Source organism: Saimiri boliviensis, chromosome 17 (genome assembly GCF_048565385.1).
Source record: "Saimiri boliviensis isolate mSaiBol1 chromosome 17, mSaiBol1.pri, whole genome shotgun sequence".
Taxonomy (NCBI): domain Eukaryota; kingdom Metazoa; phylum Chordata; class Mammalia; order Primates; family Cebidae; genus Saimiri; species Saimiri boliviensis.
In genome coordinates, this window is record NC_133465.1 from 57098380 (window position 1) to 57115708 (window position 17329).

The 17329-nt window shown below is 36.1% G+C and overlaps 1 protein-coding gene across 4 annotated transcripts in view; it reads left to right on the plus strand.

Annotated features, from left to right (window-relative positions):
* Window positions 1-17329, plus strand: part of CEP112 (centrosomal protein 112) — a 563636-nt gene that overhangs the window by 122178 nt on the left and 424129 nt on the right. For all 4 annotated transcript variants that reach the window (XM_074388877.1, XM_003931804.4, XM_074388878.1 and 1 more), the window contains 2 exons: window positions 384-502; window positions 3644-3787. In XM_074388877.1, coding sequence (XP_074244978.1) covers window positions 384-502; window positions 3644-3787 — 263 coding nt within the window. The remainder of the gene's footprint in view (window positions 1-383; window positions 503-3643; window positions 3788-17329) is intronic.

The window sequence follows — 17329 nt, forward strand, 5'->3', positions numbered from 1 at the left end:
TACCATTCTGTATGCCTTTGCATACCCATAGCTCATCTCCCACTTGTAAGTGAAAACATACGGTATTTGTTTTGCACTCTTGAGTTACTTCACTTGGAATAATGGTGGAAGGTTTCCTCAAAGCAACAGAGGACTCCTTGGAGGGGAATGATGCTTGAGGCCAATACACTGTTAAAATTGTCTAGGGACCCAGTAATGATGAATTTAACTAAGGCTGTCTGTGGTGGTAGAAATCGAGAAAAAGAGCAAGGAATAAAAGATATTTTAGAAGACAGCATTGAGAAGATTTGGTGAAAAATTGAATTATCTATTAACTGAATTTTAAATCATTTAACTCTATGTATCTAGAATTGGTTTAACTATGTTTTCATCATTTTTGACAGTTCAGACACTGATACGTGACTGTCAAGTTATCAGAGAGACTAAAGAAGACCAGATTACAGAGCTAAAAAAGATATGTGAACAAAGTACAGAATCTCTAAATAATGACTGGGAAAAAAAGGTAAGCTGCATAAAACAGTAATGGAAAATATAAAAGTTTGTGCTTCGAAGTAACATATTAATTATAAAAATAATAGATGTCACAAAATATACAGAAAAGTATAAAATAACTAAAATTCTAGGCTTTTTAGAAATAGCTAAAACAGACAAGTAAATCATTCACTTTTGGTGAATGATTTCACGTTTTGGTATATTTTCTTCTGGAGTCTTATGGTCTATAAACTAGTTTTTATTTAGAAAACATTATTTTGACTAGTTCTTGAATTAATGTTCTGGATTTCTTATGGCCAACAGATTTTAAGAAAAATTAGTTAAATAACACTAAAACAATTTTTGGAAATTAATCCATTTTAACTTTGTATTTGGACCACTGGAGCATTTGTTTCCTGAAATTTTAGATAATATAATGTGAACTAGAATTTATTGTATAAACTTATTTTATTTTTAATTGAAATGTAATAATTTTACATATTTTTAGGGTACAGTGTTATATTTCAATGCATAGATACATTACATACTGATAAAGTCAGAGTAATTAGCATTTCTATCACCTCAAACATTTATCAGTTCTTTTTGGTGAGGACATTCAAATTCCTGTTTTCTAACTTTTTGAACTATGTAATACATTATTATTAACTATAATCACTCTACAGTGCACTAGAAAACCGTAATTTATTTCTCCTATATTACTGTATTAGTCCATTTCAAACTGTTATAAAGAACTGCCAGAGACTGGGTAATTTCTAAAGGAAAGAGGTTTAATTGACTCACAGTTCGGCATGGCTGGGGAGGCCTCAAGAAACTTAGTTACGGTTGAAGGTGAAGGGGAAGCAAGCCACTTTCTTCACAAGGCCGCAGGAAGAAGAATGAGCACAGGAGGAACTATCACTTATAAAACCATCAGATCTCATGAGAGCTCACTCAGAATCATGAGAACAGCATGGGGGAACCCACCCCAGGATTCAGTTACTTCCACCTGGTCTCTCTTTGACACATAGGGATTATGGGGATTACAATTCAAACCCTATCAATAACTGTAACATTGTACCTGCTCTTTAACTTCTATCTGCCTTCCTCCCTCTCCTCCCCTGCCCCTTCCAATCTCTATCTGTTTCCTACTTCTATGAGCTCAATTTTAAAAATTCCATGAGTGTGACTGTGTATTTGTGTTTTTGTTCCCAGTTCATTCCACTTAACACAGTATCCTTCTAAGATCATCTTTGTGGTTGCAAATGGCAGGATTTCATTCTTTGTTATGGCTGAATAGTATTCTTGTGTGTGTGTCACATTTTCTTCATTCATCCCTTGGTGGACACTTATGTTGATTCCATATCTTGACTATTGTGAATAGTGCTGCAGTAAACATGGGAATACAAATATCTCTGACATATTGATTTTATTTTATTCGGATTTGTATCTAGTAGGGGGATTGCTGGATCATATGGTAGTTCTATTTTTAATTTTTTGAGAACCACACTGTTTTCCACAATGGCTGTACTAATTTGTATTCCCCTCTAACAGTATATAAGCGTTCTCTTTTCTCTTCATCCTCGCCAACACTTGCTGTCTTTTGACTTTTTAATAATAATAATTCTAACTACAGTGAGATGATATCTCATTGTAAGTTTGATTTGCCTTTCCCTAATGATTAGTGAGGTTTAGCATTTTTTTGTATACCTTTTGGCCATTTCTATGTCTTCTTTTGAGAAATGTCTATTTAGATCCTTGACCTGAATAAGTCATTAGGTTATTTTTTAATCATTAGAATATTTGATTTTTGCTATTGAGTTGTTTGAGTTTCTTACATATTTTGGATATAAACCCCATATCAAATGTATAGTTGCAAATATATTTTCCCATTCTATACGTTGCCTTTTTGCTCTGTTGATATGTTTTTTTTCTGTGCAGAAGCTTTTTAGTTTGATGTAATCCCATTTGTCTTTGACTTCCTGGGCTCAGGTGATCCTCCTGCCTTAGTCTCCTGAGTAGCTTGCACTGCAGGTATGCATTACCATATCTGGCTAATTTAAAACATTTTTTTTTTAGAGATGGGATCTCACTGTGTTGCCCAGGCTCATCTTGAACTCCTGACCTCAGGTGATCCTCCCGCCTCGGCCTGCCAATAGTGCCGAGACTACAGGCATCAGGCACCATGCCTGGCTCATTCTTCCTGCTTAGGATTGTTTTAGCTATTCAGGCTCTTTTTTGGTTCCATATGAATCTTAGAATTATTTTTTCTAGTTCTGTAAAAAATGACATTGGTAATTTGATAGGATACTGTTGAATCTATAGATTGCTTTGGGCAGTAGAGCCATTTTAATGATATTAATTCTTTCAATCCATGAGCATGGAATGTTTTTCCATTTGTGTGTGTATGTGTGTCATCTCTGATTTCTTTCAACAGTGTTTTGTAGTTCTCCTCGTAAAGATATTTCACTTCCTTGAAGGTTAGATGTCTCCTTAGGCATTTTATTTTTTGTGTGTGGCTATTTTAAATTGGATTGCATTCTGGATTTGGTTCTCAGCTTGAATGTTATTGGTGTATAGAAATTTGTATGTTAATTTTGTGTTCTGAAACTTTACTGAAGTCGTTTATCAGGTTTAGGAGCCTTTTGTCAGAGTATTTAGGATTTTCTGCCTATAAAATCATATTGTCAGCAAAGAGAGATAATTTGACTTCTTTTCTATTTGAATGCTTTTTATTTCTTTCTCTTTCATAATTGCTCTGGCTAGGACTTCAAGTACTACATTGAACAATGCAGACAGTGAGACGATATTCCTAATTAGTAGTAATATTATAACATTTCTGTTTTCTTATTTCAGACTAATGCTAATGTTGGTTACTTGTATTATCTGTCTGGTTTACTTACCATTTCTACCTGAGGCAGATAGTTCCTTTTAGTATTTGTTCATCCATTAACATTTTCAATTCAGGAAACTAAAAAAAAATTAAATGTTTCTTGATCCTGCTTTTTATATGATATCTTTACCTTGAATGTTTATTTATTTATTTTTTTAAATATCTTTTGGTGTTCAAGTCACCATATATATAAATAGAGAAATATATGAAACATTTTTTTCCCTAAATTACGAAATAGTCGATTTCATAGTAAGAGAGTTAACTCTTGATTTCCTGATGTAGCTTCACAATGCTGTAGCAGAAATGGAACAGGAAAAGTTTGATCTTCAAAAGCAACACACTGAAAACATTCAAGAATTGCTTGAGGATACAAATGTGCGCCTGAATAAAATGGAGAGTGAATACATGGCACAAACACAGTCCACAGTGAGTCTTTAAACCTTTTCTTGACATTTTAGAACCTGTCTTCTTAATGTCCATGTCCTCATGCTTCCCTGATGTGCACAGTATGGAAAGAAGTGTGTTATAGAATAAAAAAAAAAAGATTTCACCTTCCTACTCCATACGGATTTATGTGTGGCAGTGGATAGACCCTTAAAGTTAGTGAGGAATTTGACTCTAGAGTGTTTGATGCTGCTTTTTATTTATTATTTTTTCACCCTCAGAAGACTTGATAAGTCTTTCTTCTTGTTTTTTTTTTTTTTTTTTTTTTTTCCATTGACTTTCAGTTTAGAGATAATCTCTTCTTTTTTCTTTTTTTTCCTTTGAGACAGGGTTTTGCTCTGTTGCCCAGGCTGAAGTGCAGTGACTTGATCTTGGCTCGCTGCAACCTCTGCCTCCCAGGCTCAAACAATTCTTGTGCCTCAGCCTCCCAAGTAGCTGGTACTACAGGTACATGCCACCACATCTGGTTAATTTTTATATTTTTAGTAGAGACAGGGTTTCGCCATGTTGGCCAGGCTGGGCTTGAACTCCTGGGCTCAAGCGATGTGTCCACTTTGGCCTTGCAAAGTGCTGGGATTAGAGTCATGAGCATCCATGCCCGGCCATTTATTTTCTACCTTTTTTGTTTGTTTGTTTCATTCTTTTTAATGGAATACTTGATTGTTTTTCTGAAAATAATGCACTTGTGAAGGAAATCAAATAGGGAGATTGGAGTAGTGTAACCACTCTGACAAATTTTCTTAATAGATCATATGTTGACTCAGGAACCAGACATAGACATCACATGGTAAGCCCAAAACGTTCCTTACTGAAATAATTCTGAAGGAGGTCACCACAATCAGGCTATACAGCAGAGAGACCCATGACACTGGTCAGGGTAAGATAGAGGATACCCCAAAGAGACTCTTCATTGAATACATGGCTGTGGAGTCCAGGTCTGAGGAAGTGACTTTCTTCAGCTCTTTAGGATCCTGCCTTATATCCTAAGATCCATAAGCCTGGAACAGTTCTGCTGGAAGGCTACTCTGCACGTGGATCAGAGCTCCTCACGTCCACGGCTAGTGTATCTCATCAGTCTTTTGACTGATACAAATGGTCCTCTACTTAATGAAGGTTTGACTTCTAATTTTTTGACTTTATGATGGTGTAAAAGTAAGATGCATTCAGTAGAATATCAGATGCTCCACAATTTACTCTGGGGTTATGTCCCAAAATGGTTGCATGGGTACTGAAAATGTGGTTTCTACTGAATACATACTGCTTTTGCACTGTCATAAAGTCAAAAAATTATGTAAGTCAAGCCATTATAAGTTGGGGACCATCTGTACAGTCATTCTGTTCTTCATGTTCAATACAGCATTCAGTAAGTTACATAAAGCACCCTATTCTTCATTATAAAATAGGCTTTGTGCTGGATGATTTTGCCCACCTGTATGCTAATGTAGGTGTTCTGAGCACATTTAAGGTAGACCAGGCTAAACTATGATGTTTGGTAGGTTAGGTGTATTTAATGCCTTTTTAACTTAATAATATTTGAAACTTAATGATAGATTTATTGGGATATAATCTCATTATAAGTCAAAGAGCATCTGTATGTAATAGGGCCTCATAGAATGGTCAAGTGTTACATCCCAGGCATGAACTCTGTCCTCATTACAGTTAACAACCTCCCCAGGCCAGCCTGGCTTGGTCCAAGTACTTTCTTGAATTTAAAGCTGTGGAATTCAAACAAGAGTCAGTTACCCAGGCATATCACACCTATATCTTAGAGTGTGTTATCTTACATTCTTAGACTAGTACTCTGGCCTACCTCACATTGAAAAACAAATGAGAAGTGGTATGCACAGTTGTTTGGAACCGGGCTTTAGGGTCAGACACTTGTGGATTCAAATCCCAACTCCTTAATAGCTTGGGTGTTGTGTAAGCTCTTTAGATGTTAATTGTTCTCACTTGTGGAATAGAATAACAGTAGTACAATATAATGTAAGTTGTTGGAAGTGTTATATTAATATAAATTAAGTTACACAATAAGTACTCAGATCATTGTAAATATTATGTTAAAAATGGTAACATATAAGAATGACAATCTAGAGACATACAAACAGAAAAAGAAGGACTCAGTTTAAGAAGTTCCCAGCAATTTGGGAGGCTGAGATGGTCAGATTGATTGAACTCAGGAGTTCAAGACCATCTACGTTAACATGGTGAGACCACGTCTCTTCAAAAAAACCCAGATTAGCTGGGATGTGTCTGTAGTCCCAGTTACTTGAGAGGCTGAGGCAGGAGGGATCACTTGAGCCCAGGAGGTCAAGGCTGCAGTGAGGTGTGATTGTGCCACTCCATACCAGCCTGGGCAATGGAGTAACAGAAGAAAAAATTCACACATTTGTTGGATGAAGAGTTGAATACATTCCCTTCCATGGAAATGATAGGAATAGGGTAAAGAAAAAGGCATAAGCCCGGATGGACAAAGAGAATGGGAGAGCAATACAATTTTTGGAGTTGGAAAGGCAATGGATTTGTTGAAATTCATCTAGCAGGCTCAGGAAAGCATAACCCTAAATCAACAGTGAAGAAATCTGGGAAGCAAGCCAAATTACACCATGGGACCTCCAGAGACTCCAGGCCTCCCTGGAAAAGGGATTATAAGTGGTTCTTCAACACTAAATTGCTGGAAGGTCTATTTAAGAAGCAGCTAGATGTTTAATTGGAGTGCTGGGTACAAGGGGGTTTATTATACTCTTCCTTCTAATTTTGTAGATATTTGAAGTATCTTATAATACAACTTTGTAAAAATAATAAAATAGCAACAACAAAAAAGAGACCAAATCTTTGTATCTTCTCCACTATTTTGTGAAGCATGGGATTGTCTATAACTCAGCAGAAGACATTAGGTTATCTTCTGGAGAGAATACAACAGTCTCTGGATTGGGAGGCTTTGAGGCACAGTTGAGGCTTTTACCATGGTAACTGGCCAAGTGTGGTAGACAGATCCCTGGGAGTCCTTGAGGCTCTAGAATCCTTTGAGTGTCCAAATTGTAAACCACCACCATCCTCTCCCCATTCCCCTACCCCAAAGAAAAAACAACAAAAAATTAAGTCACTAATCGGGGAAGAAGTACTAAGATACCTTTAGGTTTCTTTCTCTCAATATCCATTGCCAGAAGACACTGGAACCACATCTATGAATAAAAAATAAACATTAGAAAAACACATGACCCCACTTGGTTTTCAAGTATGGAGGAGATAAGCGGTTCTGAACATCATCTCTTTGATTTTTATGTATGTAAATATAACCATAGTGTCTCTAGTTATGGACTTTTTGGCAGCATTTTGAGCCCTTTAAATTTGAGTTCTTTTCTTTAGTTTTGAACAGTATATTTACAGTCACTATTTCTTTGAAAAGATCTATCCCTTCTACCTCTTATGTCTTATGCTATGTTTTTTATCTCTTTGTATTTTCTTCGTATTCTTTATTTCTATGATAGTTTCTCGTTCCGATCTGACTCTCATCAGTTAATTCTTTGGTATAGTTACTCCTGCTTAAGGATCTATTATTTTTTAATTTTAGTTATTATTTTTTATAGCTAGTATTTTGGCTTTTTATTTTATTGATTGATTGGTTGATTGAGATGGAGTTTCACTCTGTTGCTCAGGCTGTAGTGCAGTGGTATGATCTCAGCTCACTGCAACCTCTACTTCCTGGGTTCAAGCAGTTCTCTGTCTCAGTCGTCTGAGTAGATGGGATTACACGTGCATGCCACCATGCCCAGATGATTTTTGTATTTTTAGTAGAGATGGGGTTTCACCATGTTGGCCAGGCTGGTCTCAAACTCCTGACCTCAGGTGATCTGCCCGCCTCAGGTCTGCCCACCTCAGCCTCCCAAAGTGCTGGGATTACAGATGTGAGCCACTGTGCCTGGCCTCATTTGACTCTTTATTGATTAAGCTTATTTAAAATTCTTATTTCATCTGTTCTCATAATTTATCTCCAGAATATTATATGTCATAGTGTGCCTTGTATTATGAATAATATACATGATTATATATGTGAATACTGCTGACTTTCTTTCCTAGTGTTTTTTTGCAGGTATCTAGGTATTTTGGACTGTGAGCCCATGTCTTTTGGGTTTAAAAGTTACTCTTAGGCATATTGGGGAAAACCTGGGAAACCAGGTCCTTGTATTCATCAATTAGAGTCTGCTCAAGTAGCAAGGATGGGGTGAGCCTCAGGGAGAGATCTCCACAATGCACAGGACCACTGTTGAACTCACCTTCACAACTTTAATTGTAATACATCAGCTGATATGATTTGGAGGGAGAGATGGTCTTTTGATGAAGGAAGTTCTTATTTTAACTTAGTCAAATGTATAAGTCTTCTATAATTAGTACTTTTTTTGACTGGGCGTGCTGGCTTATGCATGTGACCCCAATATTTTGGGAGGCCGAGCGAGGTAGGTGAATCACCTGAGCTCAGGAATTTAAGATCAGCCTGGCCAACATGGAGAAACCCCATCTATACTGAAAATACAAAAATTAGCGAAGCATGGTGATGCATGCCTATAATCCCAGCTAGTCAAGGGGCTGAGGCAGGAGAATGGCTTGAATGTGGGAGGCAGCGGTTGCCATGAACTGAGATCATGCCAGTGCACTCCAGCCTGGGCGATAGAGCAAGACTCTATCTCAAAAAAAAAAAAAAAATAGTGCTTTTTATGTCTTGTTAAGCAAATCTGTCTCTATTGTAAGTGCAGGAAGGTTCACCTATATATTCTACAAAAAGCTTGTAAGTTTTGCCTTTAACCTTGAGGCCTGAATCCTTCTGGAGTTAGTTTCTGTGACTAATACAAGATAGGGGTTTAATTTTGCTTTTTTCTATGTGGATAACTTTCTTTCCAGCTTTACTTTAGAGTAATTCCTCCTTCCTTTATTGATCTGTCATGCCCACTATTATATATTGAACTTCTTCCATATATGTGAACTCTGGGTAATTTCTCTGGCTCTGCAGTGGTTATACTGTCATCACTATTAGAGCTTCGTAATTACTCTTGATGTCTGATAAGGAAATCTTTCTTCCTTTCTCATCAGAAGAGTCTTGGTCACTTTGGGCCTATTCCTTTTACAAATAAAATCAGCTCTCTCAATCTGTGGGTTCCCCATTTGTGATTCAACCAAATACAGATAAAAATATTCAAAAACATTTTAAAAAACAATAAAATGATACAACAGAAATAATACAAATAAAAATACTGCGTAACAGCTTTCTTTCATTGTGTTCATTTTTTTTGCAGGTATCTAGGTTTAGTGGAACTACAGCTATTTATATAGCATTTATATTATATCAGGCATATTGTAGGTAATCTGGTTATGATTTAAAATACACAGCAGGATATGTGTAGGGCATATGCAAATACTATGCCGTTTGACATAAGGGACTTGAGCATCTCTGGATTTTGGTATTGTAGGGGGTCCTGCAATTAGTTTCCCTCAGATACCAAGGGACAATCGTACATTTAGAATCAACATACCAAGTTGATAAAGAAAACAGAACTCTGAGGTTTTTAGGGCATCTTTTGTAATATTTATTCCTGAGTCTCAAACTTTTGTTTATAAAGTTTTATATTTCTATTGTATAAAAGATTCAGGAATAAATGTGTGTTAGAAATTTCAGCCCTTTATGTGTATGTAGCAAATATTTTATAATTTATTGTACATTGACTAGAACTTACAGAAAAATGTTAAATAGTGGTCACAAAAGTGGTTTCAAAATTAAAGTTTTTGTTATTACAAAAGATATACAGGCTCACTATTGAAACTTTAGAAAAGAGATGATGAAAAAGAAAAAATTAATATCTACATATTAAAATTACTTTCTTATTGAACGTATATGTGAGTGTCTTCTACACTTCTACACTATACTTCTACACTTCTTCTACATTTTCAAACCAAGGCTGTTTTTAATTAAAACAGGCTAGGTGCTGTGGCTTATGCCTGTAATCCAGCACTTTGGGAAGCTGAAGTGGGCAGATCACATGAGGTCAGGAGTTCGAGAGCAGCCTGGCCAACATGATAAAATCCTCTCTACTCAAAATGCAAAAATTAGCTGGTCATGGTAGTGTGTGCCTGTAAATCCAGCTACTCAGGAGGCTGAGGCAAGAGAATCGCTTGAACCCAGGAGGCAGAGATTGCAGTGACCTGAGATCATGCACTCCAGCCTGAGCAACAGAGCGAGACTGCATCTCAAAAAAATAAAAATAAAAAAATAAAAACAAACCGAAAGTTGGCCAATTTGTTAGATGTGTTGATTTCCTAGGGCTGCTGTGGCACATGACCACAAACATAGTGGCTTAGAGCAACAGAAGTTTATTGTCTCACAGTTTGAAGGCCTGAAGTATGAAAGCAAGGCGCCAGTGGGAACCTTTTTTGAAGGTTCTGGAAGAAGAAAATTCTTCTAGTCTCTGGAAGGCTCTTTCTTGAAGGTTCTGGAAGAAGAAAATTCTTCTAGTCTCTGGAGCTTCTGGTGACTGCGGGTGGTCCTCGGCATTTTCTGGCTTAGAGCTGCAGCGTGGCAGTCCTGCTTTGTCAACATTTTCATCTTCCTTGTGTATTTCTGTGTCTCAGTGTCTTCTCATGCTCATGACCTTCTCATAATGACAGAAGTTGTTGGGTTTAGGGCCCACCCTAATCCAGTATGATCTGATTTTAACTGGCTTACATCTGCAAAGACACTATTTCCAACCAAATAAGGCCATAGTCATAGGTAGGACGGATTGGGCTTCAACATATCTTTTTGGAGGACACAATTAAACTTAAAACAATAGGTAAAAAAAAAATGAGATTTCCTTTTTGTTTTAATTGTGTTATCACTTATAAATTAAAATATTGAAAATTAAATCACTGGATTTAAAAAGGAGAAAAACTTAATATGCACATGCAAGGTTCTTGTAGATGATCACGTTTTCAATTTTGTTTAGGTTGCTCAGAGTCAAATTTGGGACCTATTTTTAGTAATTAAACACACTAGTCTGATGTATGCTTTCTTTGGGGGCTATATTTAAAAAAACTTAACCTCTGGCTTAGAAGGCAGCTGGATTCTCATATCTGTCTTTGCATTTATTATGTTGTGTTATCACGTGCCACCTAGCCTCTGGAAACCTCCGTTGTATACTTGTGAGAAAATGATAGTGAAATGGGCAGTTTATGTCTTAGTATAATTACAGAAATAGTTTTGACCTTGTGGATCTACTAAAAGAGTCTTGTGGAAGCTCAGGAGTTTGTTGACCATACTTTGAGAACTGCTGCTCTAAGCCAATGGCTTTCATTTAATTTTTGACCATAACTGCCAGTAAGAAAGAAATTTTATAAATTATGCCCAGAACATACACAAGTACATATTATGAACACACATCTGTCTCCATATTTATAACTCAAACAAATGTTTCATTTTTACTTTTGGCCATTTACTCTAATATATTCTGTTCTTTTTATTTTGTTTAATTTCATTTAAAAATTGCTGGGTTGTGATTTACAACTTGATTTCACATGGGTTGAGACCCACAATTTGAAAATCACTGCTTTAGGGAGTATGTAAGAGTATAATTTCTGTATTCATAGTAAGCTTTTCAAAGTGGTAATACCAGTTTATGTTACTGCTCAAAAAGAGTATGAATTGTCTTCACATCCTTGCAAAGACTTGGACTTAACAAATTTTAAAGTATTTTAGCCAGGCATGGTGGCTCACACCTGTAATCCTAGCACTTTGGGAGGCCAAGGCAGGTGGATCACTTGAGCCCAGGAGTTTGACACCACCCTGAGCAACACAGCAAGACATCATCTCCACAAAAAATACAAAAATTAACCGGGCATGGTAGCACACACTTGTAGTCCCAGCTGCTTGTGGGGCCGAGGTAGGAGGATTACTTGAGCCCAGGAAGCCAAAGCTGCAAAGAGCCATGATCATACCACTGCACTCCAGCCTGGGTGACAGAGTGTAACCTGGTTTCAAAAAAATTTTTTTTGTTTCTAATTTGAAAAATGTATTATTTTAATTTTCATTTCTCTTTTGGCTCTTATGTTTCTTGGCCTTTTAAAATTGCCGATTAATCCCCTTTGTCTATTTTTAAATTCTGTTATTCTTTTCCTTGATTTATGGGAACATTTAATATATTTAGGATACAAATAAATCGTCAGATCCTTTTTCCTCATTCTTTTTTTACTGAATAGGCATAACATGAAATTTACCATTTTAATACTTTTAAGTATATGGTTCAATGGCATTATGTACATTTACATTGTGGTACAACAATCGCTACTATTTTTTCATCTTTCCTAATACTCTGTACCCGGTAAACAGTAACTCTCCATTTGCCCTCTTCATTCAGCTCCTCACAACCACCTTTCTACTTTTAGTCTCTTACAAATTTGACCATTCTAGGAATCTCATATAAGTGGAATAATGCCGTATTTATCCTTTAGTGACTGACGTATTTCACTTCGCATAATGTCATTATGGTCCATTAATGTTGTGGCGTGTGTCAAAGTTTCTTTTTAAAGGCTGAATAATATTCCCCTCTATGCGTACGTGTGTGTCCATGCATTGGTGGATGGACACTCGAGTTGCTTCTACCTTTTAGCTACTGTGAATAATGCTGGCATGAACATGGGTGTACAGATAGCTCTTTGATATTTAAAGCCATGGACAAAAACCAAATTTAAATCTAAAATACATTTTCATTATTTCAACGTTTAAATTCCCAAAAGTTAATATATTTAATAAATAAATAATATTAAAATGGAAATTTGTAAAGTATATTTCTTTGAGGTTTATTGCATGGGTATATTTTATTTATTAAATAATATTGAGAGAAGTATCATTCATAATGGAATTTTTAATTTTTATAAGTTTGGGATAAAAAGAAAAGTCATGCTTTAGAGCCGAGAGGTACCTGTCACAGAAGCTTCATTCTTTTTAATGAAAGTTGAATTTTAAAAATTAGCATTCAAACTTTGTCATAGGTAATACTAGTAAATATAGAGAAAAATGGACAGAGTCTGTCAGCAGGATTGAATTTAAGAATTGTCGAAACTAGACAGGTCTTGCTGAGCAGCTCCTGATTTAATAATTAAACAAGGTAGAGTTCAAGGCCTGGCTTAAGATGAAAGACGAGACTGTCACTGAGAATCAGTTTCTCTGTTTTGTTGTGCTTTCAGGCTTCTTTCTTTTTTGTTGAGTCTTGTTGTCTTACTGCCATTTATTGTAAGCAGACACTTATATAGATTATGAAACTTACGTATTTTGGTGTTGGCAGGAATTTTCTTATGAGAAACTCATAGTGAAAGTATGCAAACAATAGATTTTTAAAACAAATATTAAAACAAAAATATAAAAATTATAGCTTCATTGCTAGATGCTTGGGAAGATGAAGGCTGTAAAATGATAGGGCTCTATTGACATTAGGGTTTAGACATACTGAAAGTCTGTGGGTTATTGAGATTCTAGGCTTTCTTATTGGCGTTCTTAACATTTTTTGTACCATGGACCCTGCTGGGAATCTGGTGAAGTCTCTATAGTCCTTCTTAGAATAATGTTTTAAAAATCAAATAAAAGGTTACAAAGAAAAATTATATTGTTTCAGTTGTTAAAATATTAGTAAATCAAAACTGTGATAAAGTAATACATATGCTTGTACATTAATGCAGTAAATATCAAGATCTAGCAGTAGGCATGGTAGTAATTTCTGAATACCAATGAGGGCAAACAATATTCAGTGACTGCTCAATAATGTAATGAACTATAAAAATATCCGTGATTTCTGTTTGTTCCAGATATTGTTAATGCTACCTTTGTCTGATACTGCATTCACAATTGAAGGGAAATGTTAAATTTCAGTTAGGGTGGTGAAAATGAAAATGAACTTTAAAGAAAAAATTCTAATTCAGCCACAGTCTGAATTCCGTTCATGATGCTCTGTGGTAGGTTAAGGTAGGTTAAGATCCTTTACCTTAAGGAGTGTCAAAAGTCTTAGACATAGTAGTGACATATGATAATTCGTAGAACTATTCATGGACTCACTTAGATAGCTAGAATTTGACTTCATAGTTTCTATCACCATTTTTTCTCCCGATCTCACAATGATTATAATGGAGAAATCCCAAAATAGCACCAATTCATTGTGTTGAATAAAATGACCATTTAAAAATAGACACATTTTCTGAGCAGTTTTAGATTTATAGAAAATTTAAGAAGATAGTACAAAGAATTCACATATAACCTGAACTCAGTTTCTCCTATTTTTAACATTTTATGTTATCTTGGTACACATTTCACAATAAATGAATCAATATTGATACACTGTTAGCTAAAGTCTTTAGTTTATTCAGATTTCCTTAGTTTCTGTTTCTTCAGAAACCTAATGTTCTGTTTCTTTTCCAGGATCTCATCTAGGATACCACATGAAGTTTAGTTGTTATGCCTCCTTACTCTTCTTTTGGTTGTGATAATTTCTTAGTCTGCCTTGTTTTTATCACTGTGATTGAGGAGTATTGATTGGGTCAGACATATTGTAAAATACTCATCTAGTAGTATCTGTCTGATGGTTTCCTCATGATTGGACTGGGCTTATGGGTTTAGGCAGGAAGATCCTCAGAGATAAAATGCTCTTCTCATCACATTATATCTATCACAAATACATATTATTATTATTGTAGCAGTTTATTTTTTTGAGACAGTCTTGCTCTGTTGCCCACGTTGGAGGGCAGTTGCGTGATCTCAGCTCATTGTGACCTCTGCCTCCTGTGTTCAGGTGATTCTCCTGCTTCAGCCTCCCCAGTAGCTAGGATTACAGGTGTGTGCCACCACGTGCTGCTAATTTTTGTAGTTTTTAGTAGAGACAGGATTTTGTCATATTGGCCAGGCTGATCTTGAATTCCTGACCTCAGGTGATCTGCCTTTCTAGGCCTCCCAAAGTGCTGGGATTATAGGCGTGAGCTACCATGCCTGGCTAGCTTAAAATTTTTTTTCCCCATAAATTAGCATTTAAATTCTGCTTTATTTGCTACTTAGGTCAAACATAATGTTTTTTCTTGTTCGACAAAAATTTTAATTTTCTACAATACTTATCTTGGTAGTGGATATATTTTTTGTTTCGCAATGTATATTCATTATATAATAATTCTAAAATCATTTTCTCCTTGTTCTTTTGAATTTGGGGGACTAGCAATATAGATATTAGTTTTAATGAAAATTACAATTACTTTATTTATTTTTTTACCAAGCCATTCACTGTGAAAAGTAGCTCTTTCAATCAGTTGAATTGGTCAATTGAATATTCATATGGAAAAAATTCATCCTGAACCTTTACATCATTTAATAAACCAATTTTAGGAACATCTTAGAATTGAATGTCTAAGTAAAATAATAAAACTTATAGAAGAAATCTTAGAATGTCTTCATGGCTTGGACTAGTCAAAGATTTCTTTCTTTTTTTTTTTTTTTTTGAGCTGGAATCTCTCTCTGTCACCCAGGCTGGAGTGCAGTGGTGGGATCTCAGCTCACTGCAACCTCTGTCTCCAGCGTTCAAGCAATTCTCCTGCCTCAGCCTCCTGAGTAGCTGGGACTACAGGTACGCACCACGATGCCCAGCTAATTTTTGTATTTTTAAAGGAGATGGCATATCACCATATTAGCCAGGATGGTTTCAATCTCCTCACCTCATGATCCGCTCACCTCGGCCTCCCAAAGTGCTGGGATTACAGGTGTGAGCCATTGTGCCCTGCCCAAAGATTTCTTAAAAGGGAAATTAAATGTTAACTTTGAAGAAAAATGCTAATAAATTAGAATATATTAAAATTAATACCTTTTGTTCACCAAAGGTATCATTAAGAAAGGGAAAAGGGGCTGGGCATGGTGACTTAGCCTGTAATCCTAGCATTTTGGAAGGCCAAGGCGGGTGAATCACTTGAGACTAGAAGTTTGAGACCAGCCTGGCCAACATGGCAAAACCCTGTTTCTACTAAAAATACAAGAATTAGCCGAATGTGGTTGGTGCATGCTCCCAGCTACTTGGGAGGCTGAGGCGTGAGAATCTCTTGAACTGGTAGGTGGAGGCTGCAGTGAGCTGAGATAGCTCCACTGCACTCTAGCCTGGGCAACAGAGCCAGATTCTGTCCCTCACCCTCTACCCCCGCACCCCAGAAAAAGAAGTAAAAATGAAAGGGAAAAGTCAATTCAGAATAGAAGAAGATATTTGCAATTCCTTTATTCAATAAGGGTCTTGCATTTTAAATACAGAAAGCCTTTCTAAAACTCAACAAGAAAAACAATTCAATAAAAAAGAGCAATATACTTGAATAGGCAGCACATAAAAGAATATATGCAGATGATTAATAAACACTTAAAAAGGTACTCAGATCATTAATAGTCAGGGAAATATAGTTCAATCAGTTCAGTATCGCTATATACTTACAAAAAGGGCTAAATTTAACAAAAACCAACAAAATCACAATACCAAGTTTTGACAAACATGCAGAATAGTCTGAAGTCACATATACTGTTGTAAGGAGTTCAAATTGTTATATCTGGTTTGAAAAGTTCTTTGATGATAACTACTGAGGCTTGACATAGGCACATCTTATGACTCCATGATTTCACTGCAACATGTATAACCAAAAGAAATCTGTGCACGTATGCATCATAAAACATGTATGAGAGTCTTCATAGCCACGTTGTTTTGTTTATTTATTTATTTATTTTTAGAAGGAGTCTCTCTCCGTCACCCATGCTGGAGTGCAAAGGCGTGGTCTCAGCTCACTGCAACCTCCACCTCCTGGGTTCAAGCAATTCTCCTGCCTCAGCCTCCCGAGCAGCTGGGATTACAGGGATGCGCCACCATGCCTGGCTAATTTTGTATTTTTAATAGAGACGGAGTTTCACTATGTTGGCCAGGCTGGTCTCAAACTACTGACCTCATGATCTGTTCACCTTGGCCTCCCAAATTGCTGGGATTACAGGCCACTTTATTTTTAATAGTCAAAAACTAAAGACAGCTCATCAATAGAATGGATAAATTATTTTAGCATACTATATACAGTATTGAAAAAGATTAAACTACCCTTACATTCTACAACGTGGATGAATTCCATAGGCATATAATAGGCATGAAGAAACCTGACCCAAAAGAGTTACATACTCTGTGAATCCATTTATACAAAGTTTGAAAAAAGGCAAAATTTGTGCTGATAGAGGTCAAAATAGTGGTTACCTGGATAGAGGGTAACTAAGAAAGCTTTAGAGAGGCTGGCAATGTTCACATCTTCTAGTGGTTCATGAGTTTTCAATTTGTAAAAGAGTTATCAGAATTTATTTTTAAGATTTATGATTTATAACCTCATAAATCATAAACTTATAGACTTATGCACCTTTTGTCATAAATCATAACTTACGTATCTTTAAGACTTATGCAGTCTTGCTCTGTTGCCCAGGCTGGAGTGCAGTGGCACACAAACTTCTTATGAAAATATATCCTTTTT